The 24,635-nt window shown below is 32.7% G+C and overlaps 1 protein-coding gene across 5 annotated transcripts in view; it reads right to left on the reverse strand.

Annotated features, from left to right (window-relative positions):
- Nucleotides 1–24,635, reverse strand: part of PTBP3 (polypyrimidine tract binding protein 3) — a 118,347-nt gene that overhangs the window by 11,444 nt on the left and 82,268 nt on the right. Inside the window, exons 5-9 of one of the 5 annotated variants that reach the window (XM_044660463.1) lie at nucleotides 23,141–23,310; nucleotides 18,442–18,588; nucleotides 13,441–13,605; nucleotides 9,799–9,909; nucleotides 7,688–7,862 (exon numbers count right to left, since the gene is read on the reverse strand). In XM_044660463.1, coding sequence (XP_044516398.1) covers nucleotides 7,688–7,862; nucleotides 9,799–9,909; nucleotides 13,441–13,605; nucleotides 18,442–18,588; nucleotides 23,141–23,310 — 768 coding nt within the window. Of the gene's footprint in view, nucleotides 1–7,683; nucleotides 7,863–9,798; nucleotides 9,910–13,440; nucleotides 13,606–18,441; nucleotides 18,589–23,140; nucleotides 23,311–24,635 lie in introns of those variants that run through there. The other 4 variants (XM_044660496.1, XM_044660487.1, XM_044660479.1 and 1 more) reach the window with 4 other exon arrangements.

The following is a 24,635-nucleotide window of genomic DNA, read 5'->3' on the forward strand; positions in this document are numbered from 1 at the left end:
TGTTTTAGTTCTCTTTTTTAATATGTAAGATTTCTTCAAAAAGGATGTCCAACAGAATATAGGTGAAATGAACTTTTAAATAAAGGCAAAACTAATGAAGTAAAAATAAAAAAATTTTTTAGATTATCTACTACTCTCCTTCCTGAATATTAGAACAAATAAAACAAACTGTTTAATGTTCCCCCCTTGATTATAACTATGTTGTTCCCTTCAGAGACCAAAACTATTTGACACTCTACCTATGTATTGATTTCTTTAAAGAAAAGGAATCATCCTTCCCAAATATCAAATATTAGCCATATATCAGATGAGTTCGTTATCTGTTTCTTGCTGAACCAGGAGAACACTGTACACAGTAACTACAATATTGTGGAATGTTCAACTGCGATAGACTTTACTACAAAACAGCAACACAACGATCCAGGACAATGCTGAGTGACTTATGACAAAGGATGCTATTACCTCCAAAGAAAGAATTGTTGGAGGCAGAATGCAGATGGAATCATATGATTTATCACTTGTTTAACTTGGGTATATGTTTTAGGGTTTTGGTTTTATAACATTATTACTTACAAAAATGAATAATATAGAAATATGTTTTGTGTGGTAATACATGTATAACCCAGACTGAATTGCTTGTCAGCTCCAGGAGGAGGAAGTCAATTTGGATCATATAACATCGGAAAACTCATGTGGAAATTTATCTCAAAATTTTTTAATTTTTATAAATGAATAAAAATATTATTCTAAGGGGGGGGGAAGCAAGATATATGGTTTTAAAGTATATTCCATTCCCCTAAAAAGGAAAAAAAAAGATACTTTAAGCAACTTTACCTTACCAGTGTCTCCTTTATGGAAATACTTAAACCTAAAGAATGACATTGTGGTTACACTTAACAATGGAAAAAAACACTTTAATTTTACCAAAGTGAAGAATTTATTCATATTAAAAAATGCAAGACAACTAAGCACAATAGGTGGCAACCTAACAAGTAATCTAGATTCCTGGATCCCATCTGTGAATGACAGAATGTCTTGCCTTAAATCTATCTTCCAGAAGAACTTGCAATCCTGAAGATCAACAATTGGATTTGAAATGTGAAAGTAAGATTTTCAATGTAGAAAAGAAATGAGAAATTCTATATTAAAAATAATTGCTACATGGAGCAAGGAAATCATTTAGCTTTCACATTCTTTTAAGGCTCTGGTCTAGATTTACTTGCTAGGAAACCAATTAAGATGGAAAGTTTGTATGCTAATTAAAATATATCCTAGCCAGAAACCCCTTCTGGGACCAAAATGTCTAAAAAGTATGTCTATTATTCATGAAGATTGTTAAATATACAGAAAATACATTTCTCACTAATTACATAGCCTCTCTTTAATAATTAATCCCCCAAATGGAAATTACCGTGACTATCTAGATATTTATAACAGAACAATTTTAAGCCTAAGTAGGAAGTAAAGACTTCATAAAATATAGTGACAAAATTAGCCCAAGTATTAATAGCTAGTAAACACATGACCTTAAATTTGTATTAATACTTTATAGCTTTTAACGTGTTCTTGCACATATACATTTCTAGTTCACTCTTTGCAAAAGGCCCATGAAATAAATTAGCAGGAGAGGGAAATCTACCTCTCTCTTAAAAAAAAAAAATAAATTTATGTGAGGAAAAATAAGAATTGAAGCCAAAATCATCCTAGCAAAGTAGCAAAATCTAACTGAACAATAGGGCAAGGAGGAGTTATGCTTCCATCAATACAAAGGAAAGAGTTTAGAGTTTTGTTCTCAACTCCTGGCAGATTCAAAGCTGTCAAGTAAAAATTCACATATTGGTTTAATAGTAATATCTGATTCTTTTTGTATGCTGATAAGCACATAATGAAAACTCAGGCATCAACCAACAATTATTTATTACGCACTTACTGTGTGTCAAGCTTTGTGCTAGACTGGAGACAATAAATACAAAGAATATAACAATTTCTACTCAAAGGTGAACATATTTAAATTTTAAATACAATTTTAAAGTCCTAGAAAGGTGCTTAACTCACATAACCTGGCTTCTGGTCCTTTTCTTTTATCATTGTTATCTCAATTTTTCTGAAGGTGAAGAAAAACTCATGGAAGTACAACCTGGACAATACCATTTTCTTTTATCTATCCATACCCTCAGGTTCAATTCCCATTACTCTGGCTTATGGAACTTTCCATGGAACAGATACAAGAGAGTATTTTCCTATTGGTGCTATTGCTAAGAGAATCATAAATTTAGAGCCTGTAGCATTAAATGCCCAATGATAGGTTATTTTGTTCAATAAAACTGAAGCAAATAAGGAAGGGGACTGGAAATGAAGGACAACTATTATATGTAAATTTTGGCACAAAAGACAACATATGACGTGGTGGTTAGAAGCTGGCTTTGAAGTCAGGAATTGGTTGCAAGTCTCTCTTCTGACACCAACTGGCTATGGGGCCATGTGTAGCGAATGTCTTAGGCAATTCTTGAGAGTATGTTTATACTGAGTTTCCATGTTGAGAGTGACCCAATATCTAAACCAAAATTTTGGCACAAATATCATGATTCAAATATAAATGCCCACTTAAGAAATAAAAAAATATTCCATTGTAGGAGCTTGCCACCGGGGAAAACAGTATTATAAGAAAGTGGTTAAAAAAATATATAAATGAGCTGGTGTACTTACTTTGTATATATTTGTATTCATTAACTTTATTTCCATGCTGTCTATGTACTTGTCTCCTCCATTTGAACACAAGCTCCTTGTGAGTAGTGATTATTTCATTCTTTGGTCTTGTATCTACAATTCCTAGCATGAAGACTGGCATATAGTAAGCATTTTTGCTGACTGATTGCTACAATAGTTCACTGGCTCTGTGATCTCAGATATGATTACTCCACCTATTGGTGATGACAATGTATGTATATTTTCTCATCTTGCTCAACTCTGAGGTCTATGAAATGATATTGAGTTGGAAAAGAAACTCAGATCTAACTCCTGCATTTCACAAATAAGGAAACTGATGTCTAAGTTAGGTAACTTATCCCTGATCACATGAGTAGTAATGGTAGAGCTGGGATTTGGCCTAAGATCCTGTGTCTCCAAATTCAGGCTTTTTTGAAGAAATGCTAATTGAGCTCAGGGAGTAAAATGACATGAAGAGAGCCCAGGACCAAGACCCACAGATAGAAGATAGAATATGGATGCTCCTGAAAAGGAAATTTAGAAATGATACAGCATTGATATTTTTTTTTCTTTAGTAAGACGAAGTTTAAGTTCTAGTCAAGGATTCTGAGAATTAAATCTAACATTAGTACTTCTACGTGGATGGACCTCCGAAACTTTAACTTCCATATGGGTTTCAATTTGCAGGAGGGAAAAGCAAAGCTATAAGGTAAAGGCATACAGTCTTACCTTTCTTCCTTCCTAGAATCAATGCTAAATATTGGTTCTAAGGCTGAAGGAGGGTAAGGGATAGGCAACTGGGGTTTAAGTGACTTGCCTGGAGTCAAATATAACTCCATATTTTCCATTTCCAAAATTTCCATTGCAAATAGAGCTAGAGATTCAGAGCTGAAATGAAGGGGAGTATCTGAGATGACTCCTCAGGAGATTCCAGTAAATTCTCTCAAAAAAAGGTCATGACCTTTCCAAAGCATGAACAAATTTTTTTCTAAAACCCCAAATAGTGAGGCTTATACATCTATTACATATACTATGCCAGGACAGTGATTATTTCTAGTTCTCTTTTGGAGGACTACAAACTGCTAATGGTTCTGTTCTTTAAAAGCATATTTCTAACCATGAAACAAAACAGAAAACATCTGCTGAAAATTTAAAATAAAAATGAGAAGCCTTTCCCTAAATCTAGAGCTACCTAGACTGTAACATGAGAGTCGTGATACTTGCTTTTAGATCTTTTTGACTTAACACAGTATCTGGTACACAATAGATGATTAAAAATGCTTAATGAATGACAGAATGAATAAGTTCTTCTGGTCCTATTATGTGGACCATGCAGTTTGTGGGCAGCAGCAGAACCCTAAAATGTACAAATTGGCAAAATTCCCAAGATGGAAAAAGTATAGTCAAAATTAGCCTTGAAAATCCCCTTAAATTATGCCCAAAGTGCATTAAAAGAATGCATGCCCAGGGGCAGCTGGGTAGCTCAGTGGAGTGAGAGTCAGGCCTAGAGACAGGAGGTCCTAGGTTCAAACCCGGCCTCAGCCACTTCCCAGCTGTGTGACCCTGGGCAAGTCACTTGACCCCCATCGCCCACCCTTACCACTCTTCCACCTATGAGACAATACACCGAAGTACAAGGGTTTTAAAAAAAAAAAGAATGCATACCCTTTGATCCAAATATCACTACGGGGTTTGTACCCCAAAGAGATAATAATGAAAAATGTTTGTACAAAAACATTCATAGCTGCACTCTTCGTAGTGGCAAAAAATTGGAAAATGAGGGAGAGTCCCTTGATTGGGGAATGGCTAAACAAATTGTGGCATATGATGGTGATGGAATACTATTGTGCTGTAAGGAATGAAGAATTGAAGGATTTCTATATGAACTGGAAGAAGTTCCAGGAACTGATGCAGAGTGAAATTAGCAGACCAAGAGAACATTGTACACAGTAACTGAAACATTGTAGAACTATCCGATGTAATGGACTTTACTACTAGTAGCAATACAATGACCCAGTATAATCCCAAGGGACTTATAAGAAAGAATGCTATCCTTATGGAGAGAAAGAACTGTGGGAGTAGAATATAGGTATTATTATTTGATATAATAGGTATCAAATTATAATATTTGCATAACCCAGTGGAATTGCTTGTTGGCTATGGGAGAGGGGAGGAAAGGGGAAGGAAAGAAAATGAACTATGTAAACATGGAAAAATATTTTTTAAAACATCTTAAAAATCCCTTTAAAAGCCCAGACATATCTTTTTAATAGTTGCAGCTAGTAAGGGCCTCTTTGAAGGAAAACAAGAAAACAGATGGAAAATATTCCTGAAAATTAATAAAAGGGCTTATTTTAATCATAAAGCTTATTAATCACACCACCATATAACAGGTTCTTCTTCCTTTACCATGGGAAGAAAACACACAAGGAAGCCCAAGGGAACACAGTAAGGACTTTTAACTAACCAGAAATTAAAGAAAAGCTAATTAAGGCTATTTTCCCCATACCCTCCCCCAAGAAGTTTGATCAGCTTAGGCTGAATGAACAGATTGCTTATTCTATGAGTACAATGAAGAGAAGATTCTAGAATCACACCCAACTCCCAAGATGCTCACATGATGAGAAATGGGCAAATACCAACAGAAGGAACAGTAGCTTCTTATCACCCATCTTACACTCACTCAGGAGCATCTACTCATTGAATATCTGTCGTCCCTTTCTCTCTCATGAGTTTACTGTCACCACTTACAATTTAAATTCTAGTAAGCACAACGTATATGATATAATTCCATTGTGTAGAAGCAAAATGAAAAATTTTCTAATCCTATGGACCTTACTTTCCATTTCATAGGAAAGTGCTACAGTTATCTTCATTGTACAGACGTATTGTACGTATCATATGATGTATTATATGTCATCAATGGGATATAAACAGGTCTCCAGTACTTCAACACTGAGCAATGAATCAAAACTCAGAAATAACTCTCTGTTAAGTGTATAAAAGCCCTGTGTGTGATACAACATATCAAGTATGGGTAATCTTGGAACTCACAAAGACTAATTAGCTAATTAGGGATAAAAAGTCTGACAATTAATAACAATGTAAGACAATAATACTAAAGTGTCACCAACAGTATATAATGAATTGCCAAATAAGTGGTAGACATAATGCTATGTTTTTGGAAGAGGCACATTTTGGAAGATTCTGGGGGTAGGAGGGAATGTCTACATCTTAGGACAAAATGAAATGCAGTGAAATGAGTACAGGATTTATTTGGAGTCTAAAGACCTGGATTCAAATCTCTAATCTGCCACTTACTCTATGATCTTGCACAACCCATAGCACCTGTGGGGTTTTGAATTTATAAAATGAAGGCATTGGCCTAGATGACTTCTTAGATTGCTTCCAAATTTAAAAGTTTGTGAATCTGTAATTTTAAATCATGTTTTGATACCTTCTCTTAAACAAACCATGGAGACTTTAGAATTTTACAGTTCAAATCTGTCTAATCAAGTCTAAAGTTCTCAATTCTGTTAAAATAGCTATATCACCACTGAAAACTTCATATAATAAAGATAATAAAAACCTTGCCTGAAGCCTTCCACCAGTAGGACATCTGTTAATAATGTCACATTTAGCAAATTGTACACCAGAGAAAAAAGACTGCCCTCCTATCTACTTAGGAACAGAGCACTGGTTTTAATGATCTTTTAATAGTGCTAGAATTCATCTGGTGACCAAAGCATATTTGTAATAAAAGTTTATACTTCCATTGTCCCAAAGCCACAGTCTTATGGTGAATTAAACATGAATAAAAATGAAGGAAATCTTGAAAGGGAGAAATGATAAACACTTCAACATCATATACTGAAAAGGTAATACAGTAATGTTTGACTATGTTTCTTTAAATACAGACAAAAATCAAAATGAGAATGTTACATAACTCAACTCCACACTTAGCTGTAGTGTCATGAACCCTGAAAACAGTCAAGTACTAATTGGAAGGGGGAAAAGCATACTATAATAAATATAACATAAAATTTCCATTAAATTCTTTACTGTTTCAGATTTTATTATCTCATATTAGTAATTACTATAGAAAGTACATTTACGGAATTGTGAACAGATACATTATTTTGAATCATGTCACAAAGAGCTATGCTCCTCTGGAGAATTATGGATCTTCAAGATATATCCATGATTTTGCAACTAGGCATAATGAAGGAATTACTAGGAAAAAACAATATTAACACACACAACATATATATCTGTATTAACAAAATTCTATCACAATGTTTAAAATCAATTAACCAACACTTATATTATACATCATGTGCTTGTAGTAGAGGCACTGGTTAATGAATTCTGTCAATATGAATATTATTTAGTGATTTGTAATCCTATTTTCTATCATCATTTGTGACAGCAATAGTCATCACAAATGGATTTACTCTGGAAAATGAGATTTATCTTATTAGGTATCGATATAAAAACGTATTCAAATAAAACAGGAATTTTAACAATTCAGTAAGCAAATGCTTCACCTTGCTAGATTTTAAATTAATACCTTTTACCTTACAATGCTATTTGAAAAAATAAATCAAAGATTATTTAAGCAGAAAAATATTACCTCATAGGAAAAACCAACCATACTCTGAAACATCAAATCCAGAGATTAATAGGGAGATAACAACTAGCCTATAAAAACACTTTAAAATAGTTTATTCCTTTATTTTTAGAGTTATTAATAAATTCAGTTTGGTTAATATAAAAGAAAAGAATTCAGGTATATACTTTCAGGCCATTTTAGGTAGATTTTCACTAAGCAACAATGTTGAGAAATATCCCCTGATTTGTTTCCTGTCTTATCTATAATTTCTTTTATTTCAAAATAACAGAAAAGCCAATAGGTAAAGAAACCTATGGGTCCAGTATTAGAGTATGTGACTTGCTTGTGACTCAGGAAAAAGTTACTTACCAAAAGCAGCAGCCATAGTAGGATCGAGGGATGGTTGGCCATCACCAGAAGGAAGGTCAAGGCGAGTGAAATCTCTGCTTTTGTCATTATTATACTTCACATTAAGGCTGGTTAACTTGGAGAAGTCAATACGCAGAGTGCAGCATGCATTATAGATATTCTGGCCATCCAGAGCCTAAAGATTTGAAGAATAATACTAATTATTTGGGTCATATTACTAAATTAGCATGTTAAACTGTCAAAATGTGGATTACATTTGCTTGCTGCATTTCCATCCAAATACTATGAGGCTCAGTTCTTCATCTGTTAATTCCCTACCCACCCAAAAGTATAACAAGTTCCTCCTTTCTTGAAAGAATGGATCACAAGGTATACAACAGCACTCCAAATTTGGAATGAAAAGGTTTGTGTTGAGTCTCCTTAAGACACAAATTATGTGACCCTAGGACATAGTTTTCAGTCCTTCCCAACCCCAAATATATAGCCTTCTCCTTAATTTCACAGGACATCTCAATTTCAAAGATGCTCAATTAAAAAAATGTGCAGATTAAACTCTTCAGCCATAGAATCTTGTCATGAAGAGTCTTTAAAATGCAATGGATAATGGGGAAAATCTGAGAATAGGAGAAAAGACTACTTTTCTTCCCTCTGATTATCAATAGCTTACAATCACAGGACACCTTAAAAAGCAACTACATACTATTTAATTTAGTTATTAACAGGAAGTGCAACTTCCTGAAGGCACATTAACAGGATTCAGAGCTACAATAGGTCTTAGAAGTGGTGACACAGCTAATAATGTGGTAGGCCTGGAGTTTTAAAGACTCGAGTTCAAAGCTAGCCTCAGATTTGTCTCAGTATCAAGACACTGAGACATGCACGAGCTCCTGCACAAGTCTTCTAACCTCTAAGTATCTCAGCTTAAGCGGGGAAAAAACCTAAAAATAAATAAATAAATAAATGAGTAAATGAATGAATGAATGAATAAATAAATAAATAGATGAATATATATATAGTTAATCACAATACCTACTTCCCAGGGTTATTGTGTAGGATCAAATGAGTTAATATTTGTAAACTGCTTAGCACAGTTTAACAAAACCTTGTTTCCTGCCTTCCTTGGGGAGAATTTCATCTAAACCTTTCATTTTATAGAAGCAGAAACAAGACCAGTAACTTGCCGAAGGTCATAGATATTAAGTAACGGAGCTGGGTTTCAGATCCAGGTTCTCTGATTTCAAATGAAGCACTCTTTCAATTACATAACACGCTGCTTCATAATTAAGGTAACTATACACTAAGTTTTTTGTTTTTTTTAAGGATGCTATGTTAAGTCAAAGTATAAGAAGTCAATAATGTTGATGAATTTTTAATTTGTGATACCTGTAACTTAAGATATTATCAAGTCTGAATATGAACTACTCCATTTCTACAACACAGTAGGCAATATTCTGATATAAAAGTATTTTGGAAATAAGCTAAGAATAAAGCAGGTATAATGCCCACTATGTCTACCCCATATGGTTAGAAAATTTTTTTAATTGTATAGCACAAATCAGATGTAAAGTATTATGTACTTTAATATCTATAAGGTGAATACCTATAACTACCTTGCTCTAGATCCTTTCATTTCCTCCTGGTTTGTATTATCTTAACAACTGGGATAAGATCACACATAAGCTGTCTTCTCAATAAACTTGAATAGTGTTTTGTTTTGTTTTAAAAGAGCAATTCAATAACATTTATGCAAAGATTTTTTTAGAGACTACTAAAATTGAATACCAAAAAAAATATCTGTACCTACATGGAAAAACAGAAAATAAAATGATATTTCTAGAAATGTGTTGAAAAACCAACAACAGAAAAAACTCAAAACATTTCTAGAAAGAACTAAAATATTTGTTTAAACATAAAAATTTACCTCCTTACTTTGAAATGTTGGGGAAAATATCAGAAGTAATACAGTTCCAGTCAAATCAATTAAACCTCTAAACCATGAAATACCAACTGTCACATCATTAAGACACTAAATAATTCTGATACTAGTAATAAAAATAGAAACAAAATGACCTTAAAAAAATCTTATTCTAAATGACTCTGATTATGATTACCATTTTGGCATAATGTGCATTCAGTGGGTCAGCATACTGAAGCAAGGCCTGAAATTGATTGTTCTTTGTAAATGTGATAATCCTCAAGACTGTTCCAAACTTGGAAAAAATCTGAAAGAAAAATTGCAAATTTAGATACAATGTAAGGAAAAAACCATCTTCTAAGGAAGTTAAGTGACAGCCTGCTATACAGGTCTAGATTAATGTATGGAATTCTAGGGCTGGTAAAAAGATGAGTCTCATAAGAGTTCTTTATATTCATTTCATTTCTTTGTTTTGTTTTATAAAGAAAGTCTTATCTCATGGGTATAAAATCAAACTAATAATTTGCTTTTGAAGATAATGCTTTAAGTGAAAAGATGACAATTTAATTTGAAATTTATGTAGGATTTTAAAAAATTTGACAAAAATCACACAACTAATAGATCATGAATTAATTTTTACTTCCTAAAGTCTAGTTATTAATATTTGCTTCAAATGCAAATCCATGAAGAAATGTTTTGTTACTTTTCTGATTATCTTTGATAATACAGTGGTAACTCATATTTACTGATAAATGCAGAAAAACAGTGCTCTGACATAGTTAAAACAGAAGAGTTTGGCTCTTCAGACATCAAAAAAACAATCACTACTTGAGAAAGAATCTTTCCTGATACATACAGTACTGTATCTTACAATGTTTCTCACATGTTTTTCACATTTAGGGAACTACCACTGCCACCCCCAGATGAATGGAAAAATCATACAACTCTGGCTAAATATTAGCATGATCATTATTGGTACCAAAAATCAACAGATACATTCTTTAAGCCAGCAGAAATAGCCTGGAGAACCACACTTCTCAAATAGGAATTTTAATGGCAGGCAGGATCTGAGGAAATCATAATAGCTGGAGAAGGCAAGGTTTCTCAATTCTCACTAATTATTATTAATTCAGTAAGCATTCCACTAATGGAAGTTTCGGGCATCATTTTTATAGTATGTTATTGCCTTTTCATTATTACAAAATAAATTTGGTCTTAAATCATCCAAATGTTTGCTACAAAGAATTTTTCTTTTTTAAATTCAGCAGCTTTTGATTCTAATTGAAACAATAAACTTATTTCTCTGTTTATCAGTATGCAAATCTATGTATTCACAAAACCTAAGTATCTCTTATGCTTACTGTTTTTCAGATAAGAAGTAGATTAATCATGCATTAAAGATTAAACACCTGATGAAAACAGTCTTACTGTAAGATAGAACTTGGCAAAATTTTGCTAAGAAAAAAGATTACTGGCACTTATACATAAAGGGCTTAACAGATTAAAATATTTCTTACAATAAAGCACCCTGGTAACAACTTGTTTATAAGGGAGAAAAAATGGAATTCTACATTATTCATATTCTTGATTTTTTTATTAAATGCCATCAAAATTACTTTCAGATGTCACTTAACCTCATATAGAAAGATAAATGGTTGAGTCTCTTATAAGCATAATGCTATGCCTAAGAAGGCCAAATGCACAATTTTAGAATATCATAGATATTTGCTGACTCATAAAGAGTATATAGCAAATACTAGAAGAGAGGGGAGTGTTTTATGGTTTGTATTTTGCAAACACCACAAAACAAAATTCTAAATTGGACATAATCTAGATCCCAATTTTATTTCTCTATGCATGCATACATACATATACAGTGAGCACAAATGTACATGCATATAAATATTTGTATACACATACCCCAATTATAACTAAGCAAATTTATGAAAAACAACAAGTATAAAAATATTGGCATGCAAAATAGCCATAGTAGACCTGCTTTTGAAACTATGCTTCTCGGAAAGTAGTATGAATAGGCAAAATGAATAGGTATGAATAGGTACTTGAAAAAGTACCTAACAATGTTTCTATTATGAGTTGGAAATAAAGTTTTAAATCTGAAGCAACATCTGATAAAATTTAAATTTAAATTTAAAATTTAAATATTAAAGAATTCCTAAAATATTATCATTTCTAAAATGGGTTATAAATAAAATGATGGTGTTTACTCAAACAGATCATTAATTAATATATGTATGTACACAACTAATCAATTTTAAGATTTCCTATAAATGTCTAAACTGTGAAATTACTTAGAAAAAATGGCAAATAATAACTGGTATCTAATAAATTCCAACATACTACAATGGATTTATGACCTTTTCAAGGGATACAAATCACAACCTATCCCCATCTGTATATTCTGTGTGAGTCTTATCCCTGTCATATTGCTAGCTTCCTTAGACATTATGAGTTTACAAGTAGAGTACTACATGTGGGCTCCCATCCATTGTACCATACTCTTAGCATGTAACCAGTCTGTCTTCTTTTTCAATTGGACATTTCTTTGTTAACATCCTTCAATAATTACTAATCCAGCATAATTTCTTGTCTGTAATGCATTAGGACTGTTCGTGCCTACTAAGGGTTCCTCCACTGCCCTCTCGGGGACCCTTAGTTTCAGTCTTTCTGAGACTCTGGTTCCATGAATTTAAGCCAGAAAATCACCACCAGAGGAATGCTAGTTTTGAAAACATAATCCTTTTGTTTTTCAATAGAAAAGTTTGGAGTCATTAGAAGAACTTTGCAATTTCCCAAAGGCGATTCAAATTTGGCCTGCTCTCATTATCCCTTTAATTCTTGTAAATACCTAAAATATATTATGACAATGGGAGAGCTCATCATTTTATCATCTTATCATAGAAATATATTCTTTATTCATTTGGATTTCTCCTTTCTTGATGATTAGGCCAATCTACCTAGAAAAGGAATGGATTTAATTAATTTTGTAGTATTTTCATAGCTTGACACAATTAGCACAATATCACCTACAAACAAAAGTATCTAGTGGACCTTACTCTTTATAGGGAGATTTTCTTCTACTTATAGTCTGTGGTGTACCTATAAAATTGCAATGGAAACCTCCCCTAGCATGAATACATCTACTTTAAGCCTCAATTGATAATGAATAAAAGCACTAAACAGTTTAATCAGTGTTGTTATACCTCAGTGAATTTTATACAACTTTGACATATGCATAGGAGATACCTTGTTGGATAATAGTCTTGACATTTTCCTCAAACTCAATCAAATGCATTTTTATAGCCAATGAACACACTGAGAATTTACCTTTTAGTTTTTCAGTCAATTCTGTGATAGCAAAGACAATATTATTCACTGTGGATAATTCCTTATGAAAGTTTGCCTGTTCTCTTTTAAATCAAGGATACTATCAATGAATGTCAATTATTCTTACAAAAATTTGCATAAATGAGAAAGTAAAGAGTTATAATTTATTAGTATTCTCAAGTGCCCTTTTTCCTAGGAAGGAAAAAAAAAACCATTTCTTTGATATTGTCCCTTCTTTCAGATACTTTAAGAATAAATACTTCATTGACCTCAAAACTGTACTGTTTGTTTTGCTTAGCTGAATTTATTTGTTAAAAAGAGGTGCCATCGTGAAAAAATTGTCATTTTAAAAAGAGGTGCCATTGTGAAAAAATTGTCATTTTAAAAAAAGAGAAAAAAGTAAATTACATTTTTTAAATGTAGTAAAATAAATGATATAAGGATTAATTGGTCAGATTTGAATACTGTTTTCTTTCTTATTTCTCCTTACCTGGTAGAGTACTTCAAGAGTGACAGGGTAAAAGAGGTTTTCCACAATTATTCGAAGAACAGGGCTTTGCCCAGGAAGAACTCCACCTTCATTGCCTGGGGCTGTAGTAAGAGCCAGACTTCCAGACTGGACAGCATTCACTGCTTGCAATGCAGCTTGAGCTCTCTAGCAAGCAATCCAAAATGAGAATTTCTTATAAAATCCAGCCATTAGATATTTACATGCAAATACACAAGTAAAGCAGAAAATGGTATCGTGTAGTTTAAGACATGATTTTTTTTTTTTTTTGCAAGTTAGGTCCATCTGAATTCTGGTTCAAATCCCAAAGACTATTTAACTTGGAGAAAATCACTTCATTTCTCTTTGAAAAGAGACAAAAAGTAGTCCAAGGCAAGCAGCTTCCTCATAAGGACTTTATTTTTATTTTCTCCCATAATAATTTTGTTCCTACCACCTTCACATCTCCGAAAGTGCTAAACAGTAAAATTAAAATTTAATTTAATTTAATTTTTTAAAAAATGTGACCTGGGGTGCTAAAAAAAATTAAATATGGCATGTATTTATTTTTCTAAAATTTTCTACTGCTTGCCCAACCTCATATTTAAAAAACAAACTAAAAAAAGGCAACTCTAAGCTTCTCTTGTTTTGAAATCTTTCTATTAACTTATTTTCTCCAAATATAAAATGTAAATCTTGACAGATTATACTTCCTTTTACTTGGCTCAATGAAGTCATTTGAAATATTAGTCACAACACTAGATTCCACTATAAATTAGAGGTTAAGAAAAGGGGGGGGGGGGGCAGTCGGGTGGCTCAGTGGATTGAGAGCCAGGCCTAGACATGGTTAGGTCCTAGGTTCAAATTTGACCTCAGACACTTCCTAGCTCTGTGACCCTGGGCAAGTCACTTGACCCCCATTTGCCTAGCCCTTACCACTCTTCTGCCTTAGAACCAATATACATTATTGATTCTAAGATGGAAGGTAAGGGCTCTAAAAATTAACAAATAAACAAACAAATAAATAAATGAATGAATAAGTGAATAAATAAATTAGAGGTAAATTTAAATTAACCAGACTCCAACATAGCCATTTCATTATATATCATGTAAGGAGAAAGTTAGAAATGACAAAAGTTCCTTTAAAAAAAAAATCTTTGGTAACTCTTTGAGTATATCCGGGGCAAACCTAATGACATGAAAAGTCACCACCAGTATCACCTCACTGCCATCCAACAACAACAAAAAAGGCAATGGAGGCTACAGAAAATTGGACATGAGGCCTAACTATGCCAGATTATACCTGAGAGGACAATAACTAGTGAGTTAGAAACACCAATTTGAAAAAAAAATTATGTCAATCAATCAATAACACTCATTAAACACAACTATATGTTAGGATCAGTACTAAACACTTGGGGATATGAAGAGAAGCAAAAGACAATCCTTGCCCTTAAGTAGCTCATGACCTGATAATCTATTATTTTCATTAGTGATAATTCAGTGAACACATTTAGCCTCTATCTCACCTCAACATTCCATGTACTTATGATACAGAAAGTAGAAATGGAACTTGAGAAGTTGCAGTCAAGAATCAATTAACAAAGAGCTGGACCTAAGCAATTACATACAGAAGAAATCTACAATCTTTTAGGTATGGGATTATTTAAGAATTCAAAAACAAAAATGGTTCCTTTTTAAATGGAAAGATCAGAGATGATGATATGACATTAGCAATTCACCTTTCTGTAGCACTTTGGTTTTACAGATGTTCCTTGATACAAATTTATGAAATGAGAGTATTATTACTTCCATTTTACACATGAGAGAACAGTGGCTATGGTTTTTGCCAATGGTTACAATCTGGGGTAGATATAAAACTCTTAACCTCTGGACTTCTAAGTTCAGTATTCTATCCACTATACCACATTTCATTCATCAAAAAGGGGTTAAAAAATCATGGAGACTGGTGTTTTAAAAATGCTTACTGAATAAAGGAAATCCAAAAGAAAAACAAGATGTTTAAAATAATCCATAATACCATGTCATATTAAGAAAAATTCTACCATATCACATGAAGCACCTGCTCTTTCTCATACTTTTTTAGCTCTATTCTTTCAAATTCCCTTGTGGCAAATAAATACTCCTACCCTTTATGATTAATTGCTATGACATGATAAAAAAATTTCCATCAATCCTCTTTTGAGAAAAATCCAGTAATGTCAATTAGAAATTTATGGTCATTTATTTCTTGTCATTTTTTTAGTTCATGTAAGACATTCACTTCTGGTTTCATTGGTGTAATCTATTCTATTTTATATATAATTATATTCTATATAATATTACACCAGCAACACAATAGGTATTAAATTTTTCTGTAGGTGCAAAACTTAATTGGGAAAAAGATCTTCCTGAATATCTTAGAGTCACTATCACTTCATTTAAGGATTTCTCAAGATAGACTGATAAGCTATTAGGAAAGCCAAAGAAAATTTACCCTATATTGCAAAACTTAGCTGCTTACCTAAGAAGTTTCCAGTGACAGTTGAATCATGTAAAATATATACCACAGAACAGTGATGGCAAACCTATGGCATGAGTGCCAAAGATAGCACACAGAACACTTTCTATAAGTGCTCGACCACCCTCCCCCCAACCCTCCACCACCAATTGGTAACAAGAAAGGCATAGGGCTTCAAGCAGAGCTGCTTCACTCCCCCTCTCTCTATGCCTGATGACATTTTTTCAAATCCCTCACCCCTTTGCCCAGGAGCCAATGGAAGCACGTAGAGGGTTAGGCAGACAGCTCACAGGTGGCAGAACTAGAGGGGAGTCAAGCACTCAGGCTGCTCCCCTCCCCCTCTCTATAGTTGCTGAGGACATTCCTTACTTCACCCAACCGGCAGCACTTGGATCCAGGAGGGAGGAGGAAAGCATGCAGTCACATTGGGGGGAGAGAAGGGGGTTTGCCCTGGCACTCCATCTCTAAAAAGTCCGCTATCACTGCCAAAGAACCATTCTCCAAACATTCTATGTTCAGACTATGACAAAGTATCTGTCATGCTTCTAAATTACAGGTATCTTTAGCCACACAGCATACAAAGGTCACGTACCTTCTTAAAAGAAAGTTACTACCCCAGAAATGATGACTGGTATATATATATACATATATATATATATTATAGGTGTCCCATTTTATCTTCACAATAAGCCTGAGAAGCAGGTAAAGTTATCATCCTCACTTTAAACATGAGGAAGTCATTCATTATTACATGAGACAAAATTCACAGTGAAATTTTCTTGATTCCAATCCCAAAACACTGAAGATTTTAAAGAATTTTTAAAAGTATTGGAAACTATCAACAATTGTAAGATTGTTCCAAATTACTAAAGAAATGTAAGTTTAATAGCTTACATCTCCAAAAGAGAAGCAATAGTAAAAGTAGAGACAAAACACTGAATATATCAATGCTGGACTGACTACATAAAGTTAGGAAGACGAACACATTGTTATTGGAGCAATGAATTTATATAGTCTAACCAAACAAGAAAAAAAATTTGTAATTATGCAAGAAAAGTAATTAAGTATTTACCAGAGCAGGACATATACCCCAAGGAGATCAAAGATAGAAAGAACAGTCCTATATATTTATAAAATGTTTATAATATTAGTTTTTATGTGCAAAGCAAAAGAGCCAGAAATCATTTGCGCATCCATCATTTGGGAAAGAGTTGAATAAACTGTCATCTCTGAAAAAAAATGGAATTATTATTGAAGGATACTACAAAAAATGAGAAATTCAAAGAAATGTGGGAAGACTTAACATGAATTTGTGCAAAGCAATTAACAGACAAAATGACATAATTACTACAATAAAAAAAGAATGCTATGTAAGTATAATGATCCCTCGAAAAGATGAAAAAAAAAAACAACAATTACACAATTCTTTTTTGAAGTGGTGAGTGGAGCTATAGATATGCTATATATGTTGTCAGATGTAGTCACTCTGTCCTCAGTTTGGTTTAATTTTTTTGTTTGTTACAAGAGAAAGTTCATTTGGTAGTGGTGTACAGAGTAAAAGGTAGATTATAACCAGAAATTCCAGAGAATCATAGATTTAGAGTTGGAAAGGACTTTGGTGATCATCAGATCCAATCCCCTCTTTTTACAGATGAGAAAATTGAGGCCCAGAGATGAAGTGATTTGTCTATAGTCATAGAACTAATAAATGTCTGAGTCAGTAGTTGAACTCAGGTCTTTCAGATTCCCAAGGCCAAAGCTCTATTCCCTAAAGTGATCTATAATATGAAAAACTATTTGTATATCTTTAAATACAGTTATCAGGTAAATCTCAGATAGAGAAGCTAGTATGAGGGCTAACTAAAAAGTCCCTTCCTCTCCTCAGAGACAGATGTCACAGACTAGGAAAACTGTATGTTCAACTTTCACTTCTAGAACTTAATTCAAATATTCTTAGCTATAACTAATTGCAATTTTTTAAAAATTAAATAAATTCCCAGAAGAAATTTCTTAAAATACTGTCAAATATGATTTGCAACAGCAAAAAGCATAAAAAGGATAATCAGTCTGTTTTGTGACCTCCATCTAGCCTGCATGTACATTTGAAGGATTGAATTTAATAATTTCTACAAACTGTAAGATAGTTTTATGCTCAATTATTAAGTGGCAAAAGATATGTCCATTTCAAGCTCTCTGAGTTCCTCATTTGAAAAACAAGGCAGAGGGATAGGAGATGGGGAGTGGGAAGAAGAGTGTGACTTTGAGGTCCTTTCAATTTCTAAAATTCTACAGTTTTATTCCATATACAATCAATCAACTATTTCTTAAAAAGACTTTCTTCGAATCTAAACACTGAATCTAGCAGAAAGTCACATGGAAGATTCCTACTTCACAAAGTCAATTAATATCTAAATATATTTCAAATCAAATTAATGCCATATATTCTTGTTAATACTTTTAAAGTGAAAGTTTTTAGTACTCACAGCTTGATTAGGTAGATTGTCAGTCTTAAGTTCTCTGTGATTAGAATACTGAATAAAAACAGGCTGACTTCGGAGGTGAGGAGTAACTGGAGTGTAGTAGTTCACCATAGTAACAGCAGCTTCCTCAGAAGCCATTTCTAAGAATGCCTGCAATCAACACAAAACAAATTTAAAAGGTTGCAATACATTTTAAAAGTACAGTTTTTTATTCTCCTCATAAAGCTTATAAGGACACAGTAGATCTTAAATACTGAGTTTATGATTTGGAAACTATTCTTTAATAAGTCTAATGTTCAAGGCAATTTATTATTTTAAAATGTAACAATTCCCATTTCTAGAACTTTTTCAGAATCCATTATTTAAATGCATACTAAAAGTCATACTGTCTACAATTTGCTAAGTGGAAACTAATATTTGAGATATCTTTCACATTATATATTTAATTTCACATTACTAGAATCTGTTTGATGCCAAGTTGATACAGTAATATTTCCTATTCCTAGTATTCATTTGAATGGGGGGGGGGGGAAGATTAAATATCGATCATAAGGCTCTTGCAAAAATAGTGATTTAAATATGTAAATTACTGACTTTTCATTTGCTTAAAGGTCTCTGAAAGACTAGCAAACCTGGAGGAATATGGATTGAATAATTCCATTCACTGAAAGTGATAATCTTTAAGTGTCCTCAAAGTCTTTACATTACCTAACTTTATTTCACACTATAATAATGTTCATTAACATTCCTCTTAACATATAAATCACTTCAGTTAACAGTTGGATAAAAAGAATTAAGGACCCTAAAGCCTATAATATATAAGCCTAAATTATAATTAACTTCTTGTTCTCACACAAAAGTGAAATAATCTTTTAATTTTTTCAATAATTAATTTTCAAAAATATTAGTAAACAGAGAGGGAAAATATCAATTTATCCAGAAGACTATAATGGTATCTAATAGACAAACTACCAAAAAAACTGACATAGTAAGAATTATTAGTTAAAGTCCCCTGTCCTTGGGATCCCATTAGCTTAAAATGTTTGCCTACATAGCTGGGGAGTCACACAAAGTGTGTTAAGTCTGAAGTCCATGTCTTCAAGTTGGAAGGAATAAGATATGGCCAAGGGCTGGGCTACTGGTATGCCCCTCATTCAGTCCTGGAATTTCTGCCAGGAAGGAAGAAATGACGAGAAGTATTTGAGGTAGAAATGTGGGTGGAATTGGCATATCCTGAATTTCCATCACCAGTTCCCTGTAATATGCCAGCAGGATTTTCCCCCGTCAGAACCCCTTCACTATCTGGCACCTTTCAATACTATATTTTTCTGTCTCCCCCAAAGAACAGTTGGAAATCTCTGAAATAATTAGCTATGTAAATGACAATAACAAATCATAGCAGAAACCTTCCTATACTGAGCCATTTCAGTCATGTTAAAATTCTTAATCTTTTTAGTGAATAAATACTAATGTCAAGCAATAATTGAATAAAACTTTAGGTGCTGAAAAGGGATTGTGGAAGCTTTTTAATCATTCAGATATCTCAATATAATGCTAGGGATAAGATTAGAACACATAAGTTCTTTAGGAATTTCTCTTTCCCTCCACCTCCTCCTTAATATCCTTTCCCTTTAATGGCTAGCTGCACAGATAGAAAACAACAATTAAAACTAGTTTATCTACTGTTTGCCCATAGTACATTAAATATGCAGTCACAATGCATCCTTTCAATTATTTGTCGTAAAACTTCATTAATCTGAAATGAAAGAAACTAGAAAATGAGATATTTTCATGAATTTTAATCTAACTCAAAGACAATAACTGATCCTACCTAGCTAGGAACTCCTAGCTAGGTAGGATCAGTTATTGCAATTATTCACTATTTTAAATTTATTTATTTGTTAACTATAAATTTACTTAATGAATGCCTGTGTTTACTAAGGTTTCTCTCAATGTAAAGGTAAATTCATTTTAAAAATCAAAACATTTCAGTGTTAGAATTGCTATCTTTAGAAAATATACCAAAATTCAAATGCACTATCTACATCTTTGGAACCATGCAAATCAACATAATTCCAGAGTACGTAGTAATAGAACATAGCTTCAGATATCACACTGAAAAGAAGTATTTTCCATTATTTCAGAAAAATAAACTGACCTCAGAATAACTACTGCTGGGTGAAAATTATTTTCTTAATGGTACAACAGACTGTGAAATTTAGAAGACTTATTTTTCAAACTGTTTACTTCTATTTTCTTAGCAGAATGAAATTGAATAAAATATCTTTCCTCTGAGTTTTTTTCAAATATTTAATTTTTACTCTATCTCCTAACAAAAGTTAAGAGGTAGTAAACATTTTGTTTAAATATGATTAACTGTGGGAAACAAGATTCATTATCTTCTTTTACTTCCCCAAAGACAAAAAAGATGTAAAATATAATCTTAAACAAAATTGGACATTGAAAGATCTTTAACCTCATCAAAGATCTTTTCTAATTATACTGTATCAACAAGTCACTCCCACTTTTAGCTGAAAGATCCTTACTAAGAAATCTCTCTCAAAGTATCCTACTTCATTTCCAAATAGTTCCACTTTTGGAAAGATTTTCCTTTCATCAAACCTAAATCTACCTCTTTGTAGGTACACTTGCTCCTTTTTCATCACTCTGGTCATCAAATTGGACAGGTAGGAATATGGACACTTCATTGGGATCCCTTTACTTTTAAAGTATTCATTGTTTTGTTTCTGTTACTACAAACACTGATTTGTACGTAACCCAAAAAGAATATGAAAACATCTTTTTGTTAACACCTTTCAACTTTTTGATAAGATACAATTTTGACATATTGCAAATTTTCCTGTATTTGTCAGAATAATATACTAAAGACTATATGAATCTTTAAAAAAATAAATTCCCTTTGATCTCTAAGTCTATGATATTAGTACTTTTTCATTTTAATTTTTTTTAACCAATTACATATAATATTGATTTTCCACACAAGTTTTCCTAAGTTGTATGATCAACCTTATCTCCCTCCCTCCTTTCCCTTTCCCCTTTCCCTCCAGGTGCTGGCAGGTGATTTGAACTGGGTTGTACATGTATTATCATGCAAAACATCTTTCTATATTGTTCATTTTTGTAAGTGTGTAATCTTATAAAACCAAAAACCTCAAAACATAAACTCAAACAACTGAAAAATTGTTATGCTTTCATCTGCATTCCAACTCTAACAGGGCTTTCTCTGGTAGTGGACAGCATTCTTTGTCATAGGTCTCTCAGAACTGTCCTAGATCATTGTATTGCCAATAATTGCTAAGTCTACCACGGTTATCATTCCACAATATTGCTGTTACTGTGTACAATGTTCTCCTGGTTCTGCTTATTTCATTCTGCATCAGTCCATAAAGGCCTTCCCAGCTCTTTCTGAAATCATCCTGTTCATCATTCCTTACAGCACAATAGTATCCCATATGATACTAATAATTATAATACCAATAATTAATAATGTTAAAGCTTAATGGTTAAACGGAATTAAAAAAACAGCATGAAGAAAATCTTTAACACAAGATTTCTAAGGCGTAGCCATATGGACCTTATTTTCTTTTGAGCAACATTCAACATAAAAAAAAAAAGTTGAATTCTAAGACAAAGAAAAACAACAACAAAATCAAATAAAGATGGAAATTGCTTTAATCAAATTTGACCTGTGTCACACGAGACTTCTTTTTAACAGATCATATGTATGTACCCTCTTTATTTTATTTGTTTATGTATCTTGCCAAAAATGTCTCTTTTAAAGAAAAAAGACTGAATTTGCAAATCCTAACTTGTCTTGCCCTAGGGCAGCTGGGTAGCACAGTTAATAGAGCACCAAGACTGGAGTCAAGAAGACCTGAGTTCATATCAGCTGTGTCACCCTGGGTAAAGTACTTAACCTCTGTTTACCTCAACGTCTTCATCTGTAAAATGGGTATGATAATAATAGTACCTACCCTCCTGGGGTTGTTGTGAAAATCAAATGAGATAATAATTGGAAAGTGCTTGTGATAGAGTCTGGCACATAATAAGCACTATATAAATGTTAGTTGCACTTGTTATGTCATCCTAAAAAATATTTTTAAAAATCTTGAATATTCATTCACACAGTGAGGCAGTGAGTGGAATAGGGGAGAAAGACCTGGCCTTGGAACCACAAAGATCTGGCTATAAGTACTTCCTCTGACAAATCAAGGCTGTGTGACTCTAGGTAATTCACTGGACCTTTCTGCGCTCTGGACAGTTAAGACTGTAAGCTGTGAGATTCTCATTGGGAGCTCAGTCTATGTCAATGAAATTACAGATCCAGTCTCTTATCTTCATCCCCACCCCTACTCATTCACACAAAGCATAGTTAATATAAATTATTTTATTCATTTGCATTCACATTTTGGACATTAGTCAATTCCTTCTTTGGCCAAGTAAGATACTATTTACTTCCCTTCATTTCTCTATCAGGGCATTGAAAGAAATACTGGTTACTTAGAACATACTTTTCAGGGACTATGTGGTGTTTTTTGTTTTTTCTTACATAGGAAAGCACACATGAATGTCTTTAAATAATAATGGCAAAAACCATCAAAATAAAGAATTCCCTTTCCTATAAAAATGTCAGCATAGAGAAATGGGAGGAGGACTAGGGGGGCATTTAAGTATTACATACCTGGCTTTTTCCTTTCAACATCAAGAGATTGGTTACTTTGCCAAATGGTAGACCTAATGATATGACCTCTGTTTCAGTAACGTCATTTGGAATTTTACGAAGATGGAGAACACGAGAAGGAGAGCAGGGAGATCTATCTCCTTTAAATTTCTTGCTGTCATTCCCATTAGCTAAAAGATATAAGATTTTTTAAAAATTACTGCTAATTCATGCTTGCATTATCATACATAGTCATAATGGGTATGCTTAAATATATACAATAAAACCATGCATCTAAAATTCAAGGAACTATTTAAAATTCTTTTTAAAAGTAAAACAAAGGTTTGCTATGTTTTTATTAGTACTAAATGTTCAGCTATATGAAGTTTAAAAATTAAAGAGAAGACTTTGCAAAAACTAATTTTATTCCAACAATTTTTCATTATGAAAATTCAATTTTGTCATTTTCCTCTTTCCTATTAATATTATTTTAAAAGTCTACAAATGGAAGAGCAAACATTTCATCATCATAATCACGAGAAATATCAGTAACAATTATTTTTCCACAATTGTCTTAAAGGTTCCTTTCTGAGTTCCTACTCATAGTAAACTTAAGTTAATTTATCAAGAAATGATTTACAAATGAATCCATTTAAAAGATTTCATTTGAGATATTTTTATATTTGTATATATCATTTGTGTCTGCTTAATGCTAAAATCAATTATTTATAGAAGCCTAAACCCTAAGATTTATATTAGTTCAGAATGACAGACCTAGGAATAAATATCCAAATGTTGCTGTTCAGATATTTATATATCTGTGTGTGTGTGTCTGTCTGTATCCCTGAAGACTGCAACAAGAGAGAACAAGTACAATTTACACATTATTTAGAACTACGTATTTTTAAATGTGATTTCTGCATTTCATGTCAAACAGTACAGGCTAAAATTACCTTAAAAACCAATTCTTTCTGACCTAGAAAATGTCAGGTTATGACAACACTAGATTTTAGAGGAGAATTAATATACACATAGGAGGGCAGCTGGATGACTTAGTGAATTGAGAGTCAGGCCTAGAGACAGGAGGTCCTGGGTTTAAATCTTGCCTCAGATACTTCCTAGCTATGTGAACCTGGGCAAGTCTCTTTAACTTCCATTGCCTAGTCCTTACTGCTCTTCTGCCTTAGAAGACACAATATTAATTCTAAGATGGAAAATATATACATAATTCCTATTATGTATATATAACATATACACACATATGAAGAAAACAAATTAGTTATGACATCAAATTCTAAGAAACCTGTTTGTTAACTTAACAATCCATATAGCACAAAAGTCAATATGACTCTAAGTTTAATTGTAATTTCTTTCCAAAAGCAATTTTTATTCCTGACTTCTTCCGTTCAAACAATGGAACCACCACATACTCTTTCATATATATATATATATATATATATATATATATATATATATATATATATATATATATATATATATATATATATGTTCATAT

This window comes from Gracilinanus agilis, chromosome 1, assembly GCF_016433145.1.
Source record: "Gracilinanus agilis isolate LMUSP501 chromosome 1, AgileGrace, whole genome shotgun sequence".
In the NCBI taxonomy this organism is placed as follows: Eukaryota; Metazoa; Chordata; class Mammalia; order Didelphimorphia; family Didelphidae; genus Gracilinanus; species Gracilinanus agilis.